The 18,487-nt window shown below is 45.6% G+C and overlaps 1 protein-coding gene across 1 annotated transcript in view; it reads right to left on the bottom strand.

Moving 5' to 3' along the window:
* Positions 1-15,811, bottom strand: part of Rufy2 (RUN and FYVE domain containing 2) — a gene marked incomplete in the record, with an annotated part of 33,004 nt that extends 17,193 nt beyond the window's left edge. The window contains 8 exon segments of the mRNA XM_008832648.3: positions 109-178; positions 1,440-1,505; positions 2,669-2,730; positions 3,341-3,464; positions 6,184-6,285; positions 8,962-9,079; positions 13,961-14,134; positions 15,575-15,811. Coding sequence (XP_008830870.1) covers positions 109-178; positions 1,440-1,505; positions 2,669-2,730; positions 3,341-3,464; positions 6,184-6,285; positions 8,962-9,079; positions 13,961-14,134; positions 15,575-15,683 — 825 coding nt within the window.
* Positions 15,812-18,487: the final 2,676 nt, after the last annotated feature.

The following is an 18,487-nucleotide window of genomic DNA, read 5'->3' as shown; positions in this document are numbered from 1 at the left end:
TGTTGATGTTTTGGGGGCCAGATGCTCAATGCATTCATACTTAAAACAGAAAAGTTTCACAAACAGTAGGTCCACAAAAGACAATTATCCATTGTCAGGTGACAATACCTCTTCGATCAACTTGGTATTTGACTTTTCTAATGAGTCGACTCTTGAATGGAGGCTGCTGACCGTGCTACTGAAATTGGCAAAGAAAAACTTCATTCACAATCACGCAGGCTCACAAAGGAAGAAAAGTACATTTCCCTGAACTCGTTATACTGACTGACATGTGCCAATGACCTGAATAAGTTTTTGGATGTGGGCAAGTTCATTAACTTGGCTAACTTAATTTGAGCCAGGACAGCAATAACCACCACAGCAAAAGAATAAATATTTCTATTTAAATGCCACTTGATACCTTTTAAGTGCTGGCGATTGACTGAGCCCAGGGTCTTGTGCAAGCTAGACATACTTGCAGCCCTTGGGTTTTTTTGATTTTTTAATATTTTATTTTATCTTTATGTGTATGCGTGTATTGCCTGCATGTAGGTAAGTGCACCCCTGTCATGTAATGCCCGCGAGGACAGAAAAGGCTGTTGGATCCCCTGGAACTGGAGTTACGGACATTTGTTAGCTGCCATGTGGATGCTGGGATTCAAACCTGGGTCTTCTGCAAGAACAGTCAGTGTTCTTAACCGCTGAGCCATCTCTCCAGCCCCCAAACGTGTAGTCCAGGCTGGCCTCGAACTTGTGATCCTCCTGCTTCTGCCTCTTCAGCATATCCTACCAGTGTGTACCACCACAACCAGCTGTTTTTGCTTTTTTTTGAGACATGGTCTCTCTCTAGACCCAGCTGGCCTGGAACTCGCTATGTAAACCAGTCTGGCCTTGATCTCAAATCTCCAGAAATCCACTTGCCTCCACCTCCTGAGTGTTGGGTCTAAGGGTTTGCACTACCACAGCCCACCCTTGTTTTTTGTTTGTTGTTTTCTTTTTGTCTTTTTGAAGCAGGGTCTCCCTGTAGCCCCAGCTGTCCTGGAACTCACTATGTAGACCTTGAACTCACAGAGATCCACCTGCCTCTACCTCCCAAGTACTGGGACTACAGGCGTGCACCACCATGCCTGGCTTTTGTTTTTGGTTTTTTAAGACAGGGTCTTATTTAGCCTAGGCTAGCCTCAAACTAGCCACTACTGGAAGATGACTTTGAACTCCTGATTCTCCTACCTCTACCCAAGTGCTTTGATAACAGACATGTATCACTATATCTGGCTCTATGTATTGTTAATTTCTGTCTATGTCTAGCCCTTCAAACTCCCCTAAAAATGCTTAGAAAGCAAAGGAAAAAACAAAACACAGTCAAAGATGTATAGAACAAAGGAATAGCATTAAGCCAAAAACAAAATAAGACCCTAAAACGAGATCCCTAAATATAGTTAAGCGACCATAATACTTACTTGAGTTGTCTGTTTAGTTCTTCAACATAATTCTTTTGGTCTAAGATGGCAGCAATTTGAACATTCCTGGGATGGGGGTGGGGAAGAGGGAACAGATAGTTTAAAAATATATGTAAATCACCTGAAAATTGCTGTAAAATCATAGTGATAAAAAAAAAATCATAAGCTGGGTGTGGTGGCACACACCTTTAATCCTAGCACTTGGAAGGCAGAGGCAAGTGGATCTTTGTGAGTTCAAGGCCAGCCTGGTCTACACAGTGAGTTCTAGGCCAGCTGGGGCTACAGAGGAGACCCTATCTCAAAAAGACAAAAAATAAAATAAAATAAAAATAAAATCATAGTGCTAAAACACTGCTTGGTCTTTTTTTTTCTTTTTTTCTTTTTCTTTTTTGTCTTTTTGAGACAGGGTCTCCCTGTAGCCCCAGCTGACCTGAACTCACTATGTAGACCAGGCTTGCCTTGAACGAACAAAGATCTGCCTGCCTCTGCCTCCCAAGTGCTGGGACTAAAGGCGTGTGCCACCACGCCCGGTGGTCTTTCTTTTTTAAAAAATTTTATTTATTATTTTTATTTTATGTGTATGAGTGTATTGCCTGAAGGTGTGTAAGTGTGCCAGGTCAGAAGGTGTCGGATCTCCATGTGGGTGCTGGGAACTGAACCCGGGTCCTCTGCAAGCGCAGCCAGTGCTCTTAGCCACGAGCCATCTCTCTAGCCCCCAATAAAACATTGCTTGGCCTTTCAAATAAACAATCTTTGTAATCCTAACAAAGTGAACTGTGTGCTAAGTACTATAGTCTTTGCTAAATTACTTGCTGATGTACCATTAATATATTTTAAGTTTAAGCTCAATTAGATCTCAAAATAAGCCACCACTGTTACAAAATATAGGTATTAAAGTAATAAGGGTCTCAGGAAGGATGGATATGACCACAGTCCTACTGTGCACCAAAGTTACCTAAGAGATTTTCCCTATTTGCTTATTTTCTTTTCTCTTTCTTTTTTTGAGACAAGGTCTCACTGTGTAGCCTTGGCTGGCCTTGAACTCAGAGAAAACCCTGTGGTGCTGAAGTTAAAGGCAAGTCTACCACACCCAGCCTTTGTAGAACTTTTACTGGAAGGGAAAATGAAACAAAGGCCTCCACAGCAGGGAGAGGCCCAAACCAAACAGTCAATATATGCATCTTAAGCACATAAAAAACTACAATGTGTGGAACTGAGGAAAACCTTACCTTTCTTTATTTCCAATGTCCTCTTCGTTCTTTAAATACATCGAAAAATCAATCACTCCAACCTGAAGTTAATACAGTGATTTTTATTTAAGGAGAAGAAATTAAACTTTTTGAGAAGTGCCAGGTTATCAATTTCATCGGTGTGAGAGATGCCCAGGTTAGGAAAGCACGACACTGGATGTGTCTGTGAGGGTTTCCAGAGATGTTTAAATCCTGAGAGTTCAGACTAAGGGATGGCTTAATCCACTGATCAGATTTAACCACAGGGAGATGGGTGTGTGTGGAAGGTGGTGGAGCTGAGCTGGAGGAAATGGGTGGCTGGAGACATGCCTTGGATGGGTACCCTTGGCCCAGGACCCTTCCTGTTACTGCCTCTGCTTCCTGGCCCCCAAAAGGAGGCCAATTTCTTCTGCCACATCCTCCTGCTGCTATGATCCCCCTCACCACACGCCCATAGCAATGCAGGCCAATCATGAATGAAACCTTGAAAAATATGAGCCAAAATTAATCTTCAAGTTATTTCTATCAGGTATTTGCTGAAACATCATGCCACTGAACTGCATTCGACTATTTAAGAATTTAGCAGCACTGTGTAAAACAGAGTGATATGGGGATCCAGGAAGACGTGTGCAGAGGGAAAACACTACAATTGTATGATCCACTTTCACTTACCTGGGAGTCCAAATCCTCGCCCTTTACACACAGATTGGCATCTATCACATTGAGGCCGACCAGCAGCCCGACGATGACAGCTCCTTCTTCCTCCATCATCAGTGCGTGGTATTCATAGAACTCACTGTGACAGCAGAAAAGCAGAAACCTTCCTTCACACATTCCACTCTAAACTGAATTCAGAAGCCATCTCTAATGTCCATCTAACAGACACAGAAACATCTAAGCTAAGTTCCTGGAAATTAGGAATTTAGCCTTTTTGAGACAGGGTCACGCTCTAGAGGCCTGGCTGACCTAGAATTCACTATATTGACCAGACTGGCCTTGAATTCAAAGGAGATCCACCTGCCTCTGCCTCTGGAGTGCTGGGACTAAAGACGTGTCAGATACATGCCCAGCCTGAAATGGGCTTTTTTACAAGGGCTCAAATTTTAAATGTAACAAAAATTAAAGGACTGAAGGGGACAAAAGAAAAGGAAATTCTTAAAGAGAGCTCTAAAGAAAAAGGACAAGGCTGTGTGATGGCGGCCCATGCCTATGAGCCCAGCACTCAAAGAGGCTGAAATAGGAGGTTGGCCATGAGCTCAAGGGCAGCCTGAATCACACAGTGAGTTCCAGGCCAGCCTGGGCACACAGGTGGGGGGGAGGGAGGGGGGAGAATTAAAAAGGCAATCCTAAAACCTAAAATGTTTGACTCTCAGACGAATACAGCTGACCTGATTATGTTTTATTTTAGAGATGAATCTTCAGTCCCAGGATTCATTAAGACCTTTGGACTAAAGATGAAGGTGGGAAAGAGCCGCCAAACCTTTCAAAGCCCATACTCTAGTCAGTATATTTGATAGGTACATTGTAAATGGTCTGACAGATAAATAATCATCAATTAAGGCCACAGGGATAACTTCAGTCTAAAAAGTGTTCAGGCAAGAGACTTGTACGAGGCTTTGCAACGCATGCCTATAATCCCAGCCCTTGAAAAATGGAGGCAGGAGGATTAGGAACTCAAGGTCATTCTTGGCTACACAGCAAATACAAGGCTAGCCTGAACTACATGAGACCCTGCTCAGAGAGGAAATTTGGGGGGAACACATACTGAGACTTGTGAAAGAAAAAAGTCACATGTGTATTACCTACAACGTCAACCATCCTTAGACTATGACTAAGCAATCACAGGGCTTCAAGTACAGTCATTTCCATTTAACAAATGCAAAAACCAAGATGTGAAACCAGAGTCACAGATAAAACCCAATAAAGGAGTAAAAACTGGCCACATTTCTGGCAGGTCTTCTAGTTTGCTTTTCCATTGCTGTGACAAAACAATCTGATCAATACCAACTTGGGAAGGAAACGGTTTATTTGGGTTACATGTCCCGGGTCACAGTTCATCACTGAGGGAGCTTAAGGTAGGAACTCAGGGCAGGAACCTGGAGGCAGGAGCTGAAGCACAGGACATGGAGGAATGCTGCTTATTGGCTTGCTCCCCTGGCCCAGCTGCTCAGCCTGCGGTTTTTTTTTTTGTTTTTTTGGTCTTTTTGAGACAGGGTCCCCTTGTAACCCCAGCTGGCCAGAAACTCACTATGTAGACCAGGCTGGCCTTGAAATCACAGAGATCTGCCTGCCTCTGCCTCTGAGTGCTGGGACTAAAGGTGTGCACCACCAGCCCGGCTTCAGCCTGCTTTCTTATACAATACAGAACAACCTGCCCAGAAGTCAGCTCAGGGTTGGCTGGGCCCTCCCACATCATTCAATAATCAAGAAGATGCCCCACAGATATGGCCATGGGTCAGTTCAATGGAGGCAATTCACCCACTGAGGCTCCTCTGCCCAGGTGTGTCAAGCTGACAACTGAAGCATCCAGCACAGTAGGTAAATAGTAAGGAAATGGACCACCGCTGAGATTAAACACGGCTCCTTCCAGCTCCTTCTCGGTCTGAGGCAAAGACCTGGCAGGCTTTTTCTCCCACTGGCAAGATCCCTTCCAGCTGACCAGTCCTGACCAGTTCAGATAAAAGACCAAGGCCAGATCTAGACATATCTCAGCTTGGAGCTGAGTCTACCAGCTCTTTCTTCTTTAAGTTGATGGATCCAAACTTAGGGGAGAGGGGCCCACCATGAACATTTAAAAGCCCCAAGTCCTCCTGGGGGAGTAGGATTTTTCAGTTTCTGAAAAAAACTGTGGAGAACGCCCCCCCTCACCCCAGCCCACCTGTTTCTTTACTTTTAATAAAGTTTGTTATCTGTTGCTTTCTGTTGTGTCTGAGATTTATTTTTTCTTCCCTGCCCTTTAATTCTTTAATTGGCAGATGAAATGAATCTGATCAAGATCCCTAGACAGTAACACAGGACAGCATTCTCAGACTATGGGAGAGGTACTCTCAGAGAGCCAGGATGATAGGGGCCTGTCCTGGGCCCACCTGGTCAGGAGACTGATTGCCTGGTCCTGAAAGTTGACCTTCAATCAGACAGTGCCCAGGCTAACTGAAGCATTCATTTGAACATTCAAGATTCTACAAAGAAATGTGCAATTAAGCCCTCAAATTCCAACACAAATCTGAGTCCACAGAATTAACCATAATTCAAAGCCAGCTTGGAAACTGCATGCATTTCCCATACTGGCTGATAAAAGCCTGCAGACTCCTCTTTTAGGCCAGTTCTTCATTTACGTGACACGTTCCCCGCCTTGTACATGCCCACCCCCACCCCCCGCCACCAGCATGTTTTCTTGTTTCAGATTTTGCTAGTCCTTTTATTTTGTGCTATTTTATTGTACTTCATGTATCTTTCCTCACTCTTTTTGGAAGACAAGATGTAAGTGAAAGTGAACATGACTTCACGATACTGACCTCAAGAGTTCCCGCTGGATAATTAAGCAGCGCAGGTAATCAGCCATTTTTTTTTGCATGAGGGCTAATCGAAGCCATGCTCTTGCTCGACCAAGGGGGGTTCTACAACGAAGCACTGGTTGGTTAGAAAACTGCCTTAGTGCTAGCTGGGCATAGTGGCGCAAACCTTTAGTCAAAAGAAAACAGCCCTAGTGCTAAAATCACTGACTACATGCTCTGTAGTGAATGACTACATGTATTTTATCATGCTTCTGTTTTCATCTTTATAAATTTACCCTAGGGAGTGTGTGTGTGTCGGGGGGTCATGTCAGATGTCTTAACTATCACTTCTCTGTCTTATTTTCTGAGACGTGGTTTCTCACTGAAGCTCAATATTTCATCTAGACTGGCTGGCCAGTGAACATCTCTGGGATCTGCCTGTCTGACTCCCGATGCTGGGGTCAGGCATGAGCCACCGTGCTTGGCTTTTATGTAAGTTCTGGGGATCAGAATTCAGGTTTTCATACTACTTTTTTAGGCAAGCAAATTAACCCCTGGAAGGTAGGCAAATCTATTCTTAGAGGATATTTAAATAAAATTTTACACTTTGGAAGAAATAATTCTCTGCAAAAGTATTCTTTCTATAAATATTATATCTATCTGGGCATGGTGGCACTTAGGAGGCCAGAGGCAGACATATCTCTGTGAGTTTAAATCCAGCCTGGTTTACATAGCAAGTTCCAGGACAGCCAGCTACATAGTTGAGACCCTGTCTTAAAAAGAAAAAGATGGGGACTGGAGAGATGGCTCAGTGGTTAAGAGTGCTGGCGGAGCCAGGCACGGCGGCACAGGTCTTTAATCTCAGCATGCAGGAGGTAGAGGCATGTGGATCTCTATGAGTTCGAGGTGCACCTACCTACATGCAAGCAATACACTCATACACATAAAATAAAAATAATAAATAAGGGGCTGGAGAGATGGCTCAGCAGTTAAGAACACTGGATGCTCTTGCAGAAGACCTGGGTTCGAATCCCAGCACCCACATGGCAGCTAACAACTGTCCTAACTCCAGTTCCAGGGGATCCGACAGCTTCTACAGACCTCCGCAGGCATTGCATGGCACAGATGCACTTACATACATGCAGGCAATACACACATACACATAAAATAAAATTAATAAAATTTTTTAAAAAGTTAAAAAAAAAAAGACTAAAAATAGAAGGAAAAGAAAAAGAAATATTGGGGGGAAAAACGTAAATAAAAATTTCAAAAGAAAACAAACTACAGGGATGTGTGCATTTGGCTTACCCTGGAGAACTTTAAGAATCTGGCCTTAGCTGGGCATGGTGGCAGCACTTGGGAGGCAGAAGCAGGTGGATCTCTGTGAGTTCAAGGCCAGCCTGGTCTACATAGTGAGTTCCAGGCCAGCTAGGGCTACAGGGAGACCCTGTCTCAAAAAGACTAAAGAACCTGGCCTTGTCAATGGCCATATCACCCTGAAGCACCCAATCTCATCTAATTGGAAGCTAAGCAGGTTTGGGCCTGGTTAGTACTTGGATAGGAGAACCTGGCCTTAATACTTCATACCTTAAAAGAAACTTTCAACACTCAGGTTTCTGAGCTGCAGTACACTAGTGGTTTTGCAGTTTCGTGTTTATCTGATGAAGGAGCAGCTGTCACTAGCCACCCCAGTTTTCAGAAGAAGATCAGGTTGCACAAGTCCTAAGGTATATGAACAGCTTGCTAAGAACTAGAATCTCGGGGCTGGAGAGATGGCTCAGCAGTTAAGAACACTGAATGTTCTTGCAGAAGACCGGGGTTTAGATCCCAGCACCTACATGGCAGCTAATAACTGTCCATAACTCCAGTTCTAGGGGATCTGACGCCCTCTTCTGACCTCCACAGGCATTGCACGACACGGGTACACTTTCACACATGCAGGCAATACACGCATACACATAAAATAAAAATAATAAATAAAATATTAAAAAAAAAAAAAAGCCAGGCGTGGTGGCGCACGCCTTTAATCCCAGCACTTGGGAGGCAGAGGTAGGCACATCTCTGTGAGTTCAAGGCCATCCTGGTCTAACTTGGGAGGCAGAGGCAGGTGGATCTCTGTGAGTTCAAGGCCAGCCTGGTCTACATAGTGAGATCCAGGACAGCTGGGGCTACAGGGAGACCCTGTCTCAAAAAAAAATAAAATAAAATAAAATAAATTAATTAATTAAAAAAAAAGGAACTAGAATCTCCTGAGCCTCTACCATGGATTCAGCCAAATTCAGTCTGCAAGGACTTACTCACCACCCACTATGTGCTAGCTAGATTCACAATCTTCCTGCTTCCACCTCCTAAGTGCTGCGATTACAGGAGTACACCACTGCACCCAGGTATCGGTGGTTCATTTTTTTTATTATCAGTGCACGAGTTCGTGTATATGTGTGTGCATAATGTGTGCATATGGGCACATGTGTGAACATCAGAGGACAACCTGGTGGACTCAGCTGTCCCCTTCATCTTTACATGGGCTCAAGGGATTAATTCAGGTCACCAGGCTTATGCAGCAAGCGCCTTTACCCACTGAGCAATCTTGTCGGTCCTATCAGTGGTTAATTCTTATTGAAGGGGCTAGAAAAACCTCACAAAGGAAACAATATAAGCTGGGCCATAAAGAGTGAAATGAGTTTATTAGGAGAAAATGGGAAAAGTACTGAGGCTGATCAAGGATAATAACTATCATATAATTATGTTCCAGTAAACACACTTCTGGGCTAAGGAAGAACTATGAATCAGATTACTTACTTAAGACCAGGCAAATCCCGGACGCTTGCTCCTATTTCCTCCGCTTCCGGGTACAGCTTCTCCACTAGTTCCAAAGGGCCCCAGATAGTTTTGTTATAACTCAAAAATGATTTTCTCACTGGAAAAAAAATAATGTGCAATTTCAGCTCATGAAATGGGAGTAACATCATCTTAAATATTTAGCATTGGGTCTGGGGAGACAGTTCAGTGGGTAAGAGCACTTGCTCAAGCCCGGTGTGGTGGCGCATGCCTTTAATTCCAGCCCTGGGCAGGCAGATCTCTATGAATTCAAGGCTAGCCTGGTGTACATAGCAAGTTCCAGGCCAGCTGGGGCTACAGCTGGGGCTACTCTGTCTCAAAAAGACAAACAAAACAAAACAAAAAAATTAGCTGGGTGTGGTAATGCAGGCCTTTAGTCCCAGCACTTGGGAGACTCTGTCTCAAAAAGACAAACAAAACAAAACAAAAAAATTAGCTGGGTGTGGTGACGCAGGCCTTTAGTCCCAGCACTTGGGAGATAGAGGCAGGCAGATTTCTGTGAGATCGAGGCCAGCACGGTCTATAGATCAAGTGTGGGAATGACTTTTATTAATGGACACAACCTGGACGAATGACTTTTAATTAACCCTGCAAAATCCTGCACTCTTGGGCTCTTGTGTCTGATGCCAGAGTATCTCCTTGGCAACCTCAGTTGGATACTCTACCCAAAAAGATAATGGATGGGGGTATGCTCCAGACTTAACCTACCAAAGCACTGAAAGGCAGCACACCCAGCTCCGTTACTCACAGTGGAGACTGGGAAGAACGACTGAGGTTGAATGAAAGAGATACTAGGAAGGGCAGATGGTCTGTTAAAACAAACTTGTATGGTCCCAATGAAGCTGAAGAAACCCCTAACAGGGGTTCCAGAGTCAATTCCATGGCAGGAGGGGGCGGGGGATGAACTACTAGAGGATGACATGGACACGGGGACATGCGGGCAGATGGGGACACAGGCAGACGAACGGACTGGATGACAGGACAGAGGACAGACAGCTCCATCTGCACAGGTTGAGGGGACAAGAGAGACCACTGGTATCGTTCTGGGAAACAGTTCTCTATAGCTAGGCAAACTACTGTCCTCTGAGTTCAGGCCCACTCTTAAAAACTTAAGAGTAAGTCTATTATGCTGGGTGTGGTGACGCACTCCTTTAATCCCAGCACTTGGGAAGGAGAGGCAGGCGGATCTTTGTGAGTTTGAGGCCAGCCTGGTCTACATAGTGAGTTCCAGGACAGCTGGGGCTACTAGGAGACCCTGTCTCAAAAAAGACAAAAAAAAAAAAAAAAAGAGTAAGTCTATTTTCTATTTGTTCAGGTGATTATACTGTTGCCACATTAATAAACTCCACAAGCAAGTTCCAGGCCAGCTAGGGCTACAAGGAGACTCAAAAGACCAAAAATAAAATAAAATAAAAGTACAAGGGGGCCAGCAAGATGCTCAGTGGGTGAAGGCACTTGCTGCTAAGGCTGTTGACTTGAGTTCCATCTCCAGGACCTACATGTGGAAGGAGAGAAATGACTCCTACAGGTTGTCCTCTGACTTCACACCTGTGCTGTGGCAATTCAAGAATGCCTAAGATCAGACAGGTAATTTCCTGATGAAAATATCTAGGGGACTGGAGAGATGGCTCAGTGGTTAAGAGGGCTCCGTGCTCTTCTAGACAGCAAGAGTTTGGTTCCCAGGAACCACATCAGGCAGTTCACAACTGCCTTTAACTCCAGCTCCAAGGAATCTAATGCTCTCTTCTGGTCTAGGCAGGCACAACCTCACCCCCAGAGCATATAGATATACACATACACATAAATAAAAATAAAACTTTTTCAAGTATTTGCAAGCTGAGCTCAGTGACATGCATCAGTGTTCCTGGTTACTCAGGAAACTGAGGCAGGAAGATTGCTTGACTCTAAGAACTTGAGAGCAGCCAAGGCAACACAATATCTCATCTCAAATACACACAGAGAAAAGTACTTAGAGACAGATATCAAGGGTGGGAAAACAAATGTCCTTATCCACTGTTCATAAACCAATGAAGAAATAAACCTCAACTGCCTATAGCTTTGAGTTTTTTGTTTTTGTTTCCTTTTTTTGTTTTTGTTTTTTTTTTTTGAGACAGGGTCTCCCTGTAGCACCAGCTGACCTGGAACTCATTATGTAGACCAGGCTGACCTTGAACTCAGAGACATCCACCTGCCTCTGCCTCCTGGAATTAAAGGCATGTGCTACCACACCTGGCTTCAACTCCCTATATCCTTGACTTCTAAGACTACTGAAGAAATCCTAGAATACATATGCAAACATACATAACCAAAGATATTCTTACAGCACTACAGCACGGTTTGCAATAGGCAAAAAAAGTTGGGGCTGGAGAGACAGCTCAGTGGGTAAGAGTACTGGCAACAGGCAAAAAGCTAGGAACAATCTGAACCATGCATTAGAGGAGCAAGGCTTTCCCTGGGAGAGGAGGACAGCTTTCAACTTCTGCTCCTCTGCCTCCACTTCCCAAGTGCTGGGATTACAGGAGTATACCCAGTTTATGTGGTGCTGGGGATCAAACCCAGGCTTTGCACTCTCCCAACTGAGCTCATCCCCAGTGCTGGTGTATAGCTCTTGCCTAACCCTCTACACAGACACTGACTGTGAATAAGAGGCCAAAATTGTCAACTATTTTTTTAAAGATGGGGTCTTAGGTACCCCAGGCTAGCCTCAAACTTGCTGTGTAATTAAAGATGACCCTGAATGCCTGATCCTCCTGCCTCTACCTCTCAAGTGCTGGAATTGCAGGTTATGTGTCACCATGCCCACCTAATAATTATTATAAGTAAAAGAGTGATCATTATCCACTGTATATTTAAAAATTAAATATAGGGCTGGAGAGATGGCTCAACAGTTAAGAGCACTTGCTGCTCTTCCAGAGGACCTGAGTTCAGTTGCCAATACCCACATCAGACCTATAACTCGAGCTCTGAGGGCACCCAAACACATCTAGCATATACTAATGTAGATATACACTCATACATATGAGTTAAAATAAATCCTAAAAAAAAAAAAGTTGGGCATGGTGACACATGACTTTAATTCCAGCACTCGGGAGGTAGAGGCACACTGATCTCTGTGAGTTCAAGGCCAGCTGGTCTATAAAGGAGATTCAGGCCACCATGGGTAACATCGTGAGACCAAGTATCAAAAAGTCAAAAAACAAAATAAAACAAAATGAAAGACACAAAGAAACAGGACACAATGGGGCTACTGAGATGGCTCAGTGGGTAAGGCACTTGGCACCAAGCCTAATGACCTGGGTACCAAGGTCTCCCTGTAGCCCTAGCTGGCCTGGCATTACCTATGTAGACTAGGCTAACCTCAGACTCAGAGATCAGCCTGCCTCTTTGCCTCCTAAGTACTGGAAATAAAGTCATGTACCATCATGCACAGTCCTAAAAAAATTTTTTTTTAAGAAGCCTGTATTTGGAGCTGGAGAGATGGCTTGGCAGTTAAAAGCACTGACCTGGGTTCAATTTCTAGCACCCACATGGCAGCTAACAACTGCCAGAAACTCCAGTTCTAGGGGATATGATGCCCTCCTCTGACCTCCAAGGGCATTGCACAATACCAGTGTACCTACATGCATGCAGACAATACACACATACACATAAAAGAATAAAATAAAATTTAAAAAAAGAATGCATGCCAGGCATGGTAGCGCACGTCTTTAATCCCAGTACTCAGGAGGCAGAGACAGGAGGATCTCTGTGAGTTCAAGGCCAGCCTGGTCTACATAGTGAGTTCCAGGACAGCTGGAGCTACAGGGAGACCCTGTCTCAAAAAGACAAAAAAGAAAAATAAAAAAATAAATAAAAATAATAATAATAAAAAAAAGAAACCTGTAATTATCCTAGAATGAAAACAACTTCAAGGGTATATATTGGAAAAAAAATAATCAGTTTTTCACAAAACACTAAGAACTAAGCATTTTTTGAAGCGCATCCATTAGAAAACACAAAATGGTAATATTTCTCCTAAAAATCAACATATTATTTATTACTTTGTGTGTATGATATGTATACACAGCACTGTGCAGCATGTGGAGGTCAAAAGACAACTCCGTGGGGTCGGTTCTCTCCCTCCACCTTTGTGTGGGTTCCAGGAATTAAACTCAGATCTTGTCAGCCCATTAAAACAAAACAAAACTATATGTGCGTGTGTGTGTGTGTGTGTGTGTGTGTGTGTGTGTGTGATATTTTATTTTTATTTTACTTACTAATTTATTTATTTTTTGGTCTTTTTTTGAGCCAGGGCCTCCCTGTAACCCTAGCTGGCCTGGAACTCACTATGTAGACCTGGCTAGCCTTGAACTCACAGAGATCTGCCTGCCTCTGCCTCTGCTGGGATTAAAGGCATGCATCAGCACACCCAGCTATTATTTTATTTTTTATGTGTATGAGTATATTACTTGCATGTAAGTAAGTGCACCTATGTCATGCATTGCCCATGGAGGTCAGAAGAGGGTTGTATTCCCATGGAACTGGAATTACAGATGGTTATTAAGTTACCACGTGGGTGCTAAGAATTGAACCCAGGCAATCCTCTGCAAGAGCAGCCAAGACTCTTAACCTCTACGCCATCTCTCCAGTCCCATATATATAGATTTTTTTATGTCTGTGTGTATTTGCCATGTGTACATGTGTGTGCACACGTGCCTGAGAAGACAAGGAGAGGGTATCAGACTCCCTAGAGCTTGAGTTACAGGCTGTTGTGAGCTGTAACTGAACCCAGGTCTCTTCAAGAGCGTAGGACCTGTTAAGACATGGTTAAGACACGGCCATCTCTCCAGCCCCCACCCCACAATTCAATATTTTTAAATGCAAAAATTACAGTAATTATGGCCTCAAAGATATTTTTCAAGGATATTTAGATGAAGAGAGGGATCGTAGGTGAATTAACTTCCACGTGTCTTCATGATACCTTTAAGCCCGTGCTTCAGACAGTGCTCCATAACCACAAAGAACTGCTGCAGAGGGGGATAGTCGGAGTCCAAGGTACGGCCAAAGCTCAGAGCAGATTCAATGAGTCCTTTGATACTCAGTTTGGCCATGTTTAGCAAGTTTGCTCTCTCCACAGCCGTGGGGTCTTTTGTAGCTGAAAAGTGCAAGAACAGCCTGACATCATTCCCAAGACTCAACAACAACAAAAACACGAGTCTGTCCCTTCCCACAGAGGTCAACACTAGCCTGCATTTCCTTAGTGGGCAAGGAGCTGTCTCCTCAGGCCAACCTACCCGCCCACCTACTCAACTTCTCATATGGCTTTCAGAGGCCACAGCAAACTACCACACCCACTCCAGTCAGTGTATGATTATCCTCAAGATCCTACAAATCTGTCATTGTTTTGTACTTGTTTTTTCTTTTCTTTTTTTTTTTTTTCTTTTTGGTCTTTTTGAGACAGGGTTTCCCTGTAGCCCCTGCTGGCCTGGAACTCACTATGTACACCAGGCTTGTCTTGAACTCAGAGATCTACCTGCCTCTGCCTCCCGAGTGCTGGGACTAAACGCATGCACCACCATGCCCAGCTTACTTGTTTTACCTTCTGTGAGACTTCTCCACAGAGAATGAGTCTTTAAAATGATTTTCTGGGCGGGTGACATGGCTCAGCAGGCCCATGCTGAGCTATATTCCCACCCCAAATATATTCTCTTTCCCACAAATTTTATTTCCTTAGAAATTCAAGGATGTTTGGTCTACCACACCTTTAATCCCAGAATTCTGGAGGCAGAGGCAAATGGACCTCTGTGACATTGAGGCCAGCCTGGTCTACATGAGCTCCAGGCCAGTTGGAGCTACAAGGGAGAGCCTGCCTCAAAAAACCAAATCAACAACAAAATCAGATGCTTCTGCACACTCTCAACACTGTGGCAACTGTCCGCAATATTTTCTGCAAACAAGATGATTTTTATCTACCATGTGGAAAATGAAGCTCTTAGCATTTCATAATCTCTGAATAAATAGCAAACCCAAGTGGTTAATATGTTCATTAGTCCAGCTTGGTCTATTGAGACACACTGCACTGTCTCAAAAAATAAGCGTCCGATTTTCCATCATTGAAAAATAATCCAGAGCTCCCAAAGGTCTAGTATTCTATTATAGTTCAGATTTCAGCTCTCTACAAGCCTCAGGAGGAATCCTCGGCGATTTAAAACGCATACACAGCTGCTATGAGCTGGGTGGATGGTGGAAGGTCCATACGACATCATTTCTGCCAATCTGCATGGCGATGCGACTCCCTCCCCCCACTCCCCACCGTCGGGTTGAAACCACTTGATGTTTCATAATCTGTAGCGATTCTCATTTTAAGGTGCTCATCCCAACCTGTAATCTGAGCCCCATCCGAGGACTGCCGGTGGTTGCTGGCCCCAGTCGCTCGGATCGTGGGGGCGTTGGCTCCGCGACCACGCCCCAGCTGGGCTCCCCGACAGCTGAGGGTGCTGGGGGGTTGTGGTCGGTAGTAGTTGCTCCCTCCCCGGCCCCCCATCCTCGCCTGCCCGGAGGCCTAGAGTGCCCCGCCATCCCGCGGAGCGCTCACCCAGGGTCTTGCACCGCACCGCTCCCCCTCTCTCGCCCTCCGCGTCGGGTACCCGGCCCCACACCAGAGACGCATCTTCCTTCCACCACCCCCAGGCCTGGAAAGTCATCGCTGGTCCCCGCAGACGCCCTCAACCCGGAGCGACACCCGACCCGGCCTGTCCCTGGAGCCCTCCACCGCCAGGCCCCAGAACCCGGGCGGGGCGGGAAGGATGCAAGAGGGGTGCGCGTTGCCATGGCGACCCCGACGGGGGGACCTCCCCGGTCCCCGGCTGCGCCCGCCCCTCGCAGGCTGAGGGGCCCCAGGGGCGGAAGGTGCCCCGGGCCTGCTCCCCTTACCCATGGCGGCGGCGCGGTCGAGCTGGGACTCGCTGGGCCAGGTCACCAGCTCCCTGCAGGCGTGCGGCGGCCGCCACCGCATCGGCACCCGACTCGGTGCTGCCCACAGCGCCCCCGGCGGCTGGAGGACGACCCGGCGGGCCCCGCAGGCCCGCGGCCGGCTGCCCAGGAAACCATCCCCCCCACACCCCCACCCCCGACCCCTCCACTCCCCGTGGAGCATCTTGTGTCCACCCGACCTGGAAGAGCAGAAGGGAGCATGGAGGAGGCCTGGGGCACCTTGGGGCTCTCCGCAGGCCTCTGCCTTGGAAACCGCGTCACAGCGGCCAGGGTGGGTGGAAAAGGGCACTCGAGCCACCGGCAAATGCTCTTCTGTCCTCTGCAGGCATTGCACGACATGGGTGCATTTACATAAATGCAGAGATTACACTCATACACATAAAAAATAAAAATAAATCAAACAAAAAACAGTACGTGGAATGCTACCGACACTGAGTGCTTTCAGAGCTGGGTGTGGTCACACCTGTAATCCCAGCACACACTAACGAGTTGGAGACAGGATAGCTGTGAATTCCAGTCACATAGTGTCAGGCCAGCCAGGGCTATATAAAGAGCCCCTGGCCAAACTAAACAGAAATTCCTTTGTAGCTGGGTGTGGTGGCACGTGCCTGTAAATTCACAACTCTTGGGAGGTGGAGGCAAGAGGATCAGAGGTTCAAGGTTATTCTCCCTGACACTGGAGTTCAAGGCCAGCATGGGCTAAATGAGACTCTGTCTCAAAAATACATATATATGGGGCTGGGGAGATGGCTCAGCGGTTAAGAACACTGGTTGTTCTTGCAGAAGACCTGGGTTCGAATCCCAGCACCCACATGACAGCCAACAACTGTCTGTAACTCCAATCCCAGGGAATCTGACACCCTCTTCTCACCTCTGCTAGCATTGCATGACACAGGTGCACTTACCTACCTGCACGCTATACACGAATACACATAAAATAGAAATAAATTTGAAAAAAAATACATATATACAAGCATACATAAACGAATGCTTTCCCTACTTTGCTTTTTGCCTTCATAATGTTCTTTATTTCACTGACTGCCATCGCTGATATTTTGTTTTCATTGAATTTTTGTGTATTTTATACAGAATATCTCAAAGAATCTTAATCATCTTTATACTCCCATCCCCACCAGCACGCTCCCACAGCCGCCCCCCACTGGAACCATATACTGTCATCTATATTAAGGTTCAATGTGTCAAGTCAGTGTCCCCAAACGTTCCCCTGTGCAAATCCATCCACTGAGGTCTAGTCAGACTATCTGCAGTCTCTTGTTTAGAAGATCAGCTCTTCCTCACCCAGCAATAATCAACTGCCAATGTTTCCTCTACTAAGATTGGGGTCTGCTGTTCATTTCCCCAGTTCTATGCTGGGTTTTTGTCTGCCTGAGTTTGCATGGGACTTTTGTATGCTGACAACATTGCCACAGAATCATATGAGCAGGGTCCCTTAATAGTTTAACATGCAATTAACACTGAAATCAGGCAGGCATCTTGGTTAGGGAAAGTTATAGAGACTATAGAACTGTAAGCAGAAAGGCAGAGTCCATGCAAGAGCTTAGGTAGGAAGTCAATGCAAATGCAAAGTTAGTCAAAGAGTAAGATTTTGGTGAGCTGTCCAGGCCAGGGGGGTCCAGTCAGCATGGAAATGAGTGAGTGGGGACTCACTGAGCTGAGTCCTCAAATGTTTGGGTTTTGTTTTTTTTTTTGTTTTTGTTTTTGACTTTTTGAGACAGGGTCTCCCTGTATCCCCAACTGGCCTAGAACTCGCTATGTAGACCAGGCTGGCCTTAAACTCACAGAGATCCGCCTGCCTCTGCCTCCCAACCAAGTGTTGGAATTAAAGGCGTGAGCCAGCACACTTCTGACCTAGAATCACTAAAACATGAAATGAGCTATCTGAGTGTGGTGTCCCACACCTGTAACCCCAGACTCATCCTGGAGACTAAAGCAAGAGGATCCTGATTCAGGGATTTGGTTTCCAGCACCCACATTGCACCTCACAACTGTCCGTAAATCCAATTCCAGGAGATCTGATGCCCTCTTCTGGCACTGGCAGGCATTGCATGACATGGATGCACTTAAATCATGCAGGCCAAACCCACTGAAAGTAGGTAGACAGCTCCAAATCATGTTTTATTTTGTTCCTTTTTGAGACAGGGTCTCCCTGTAGTCTCGGCTGGACTGGAACTTACTTTGTAGACCAGGCTGGCCTTGATCTCACAAAGATCCACCTGCCTCTGCCTCCCAAGTGCTGGGATTAAAGGTGTGCACCATCGCACCAGACCCAAATCATGTTTAAATCAACCAAAACACTGGTTTATTAAATGTGAAGTGCAACAGTCTCCATCAAGGGTAAGAGATGGAGAAAGAAAGTATTTTTTTTCCTAAGAGGTGAGGGGGTGGAATCTGTGCGGAGGTCTGAGGACAACGTTTCCACCTTGCTCTTGAGCAGTGTCTGTTTTGTTTCTGTAGCACAGCACACTCCAGGCTAGGTGGCCCTCAAACTTCTAAG

The sequence above is a fragment of the Nannospalax galili genome, unplaced genomic scaffold, assembly GCF_000622305.1.
Source record: "Nannospalax galili isolate Female #2095 unplaced genomic scaffold, S.galili_v1.0 scaffold156, whole genome shotgun sequence".
NCBI lineage: Eukaryota > Metazoa > Chordata > Mammalia > Rodentia > Spalacidae > Nannospalax > Nannospalax galili.
The sequence above is the reverse complement of the archived record's forward strand: the minus strand, read 5'-3'. Positions and strand labels throughout refer to the sequence as shown.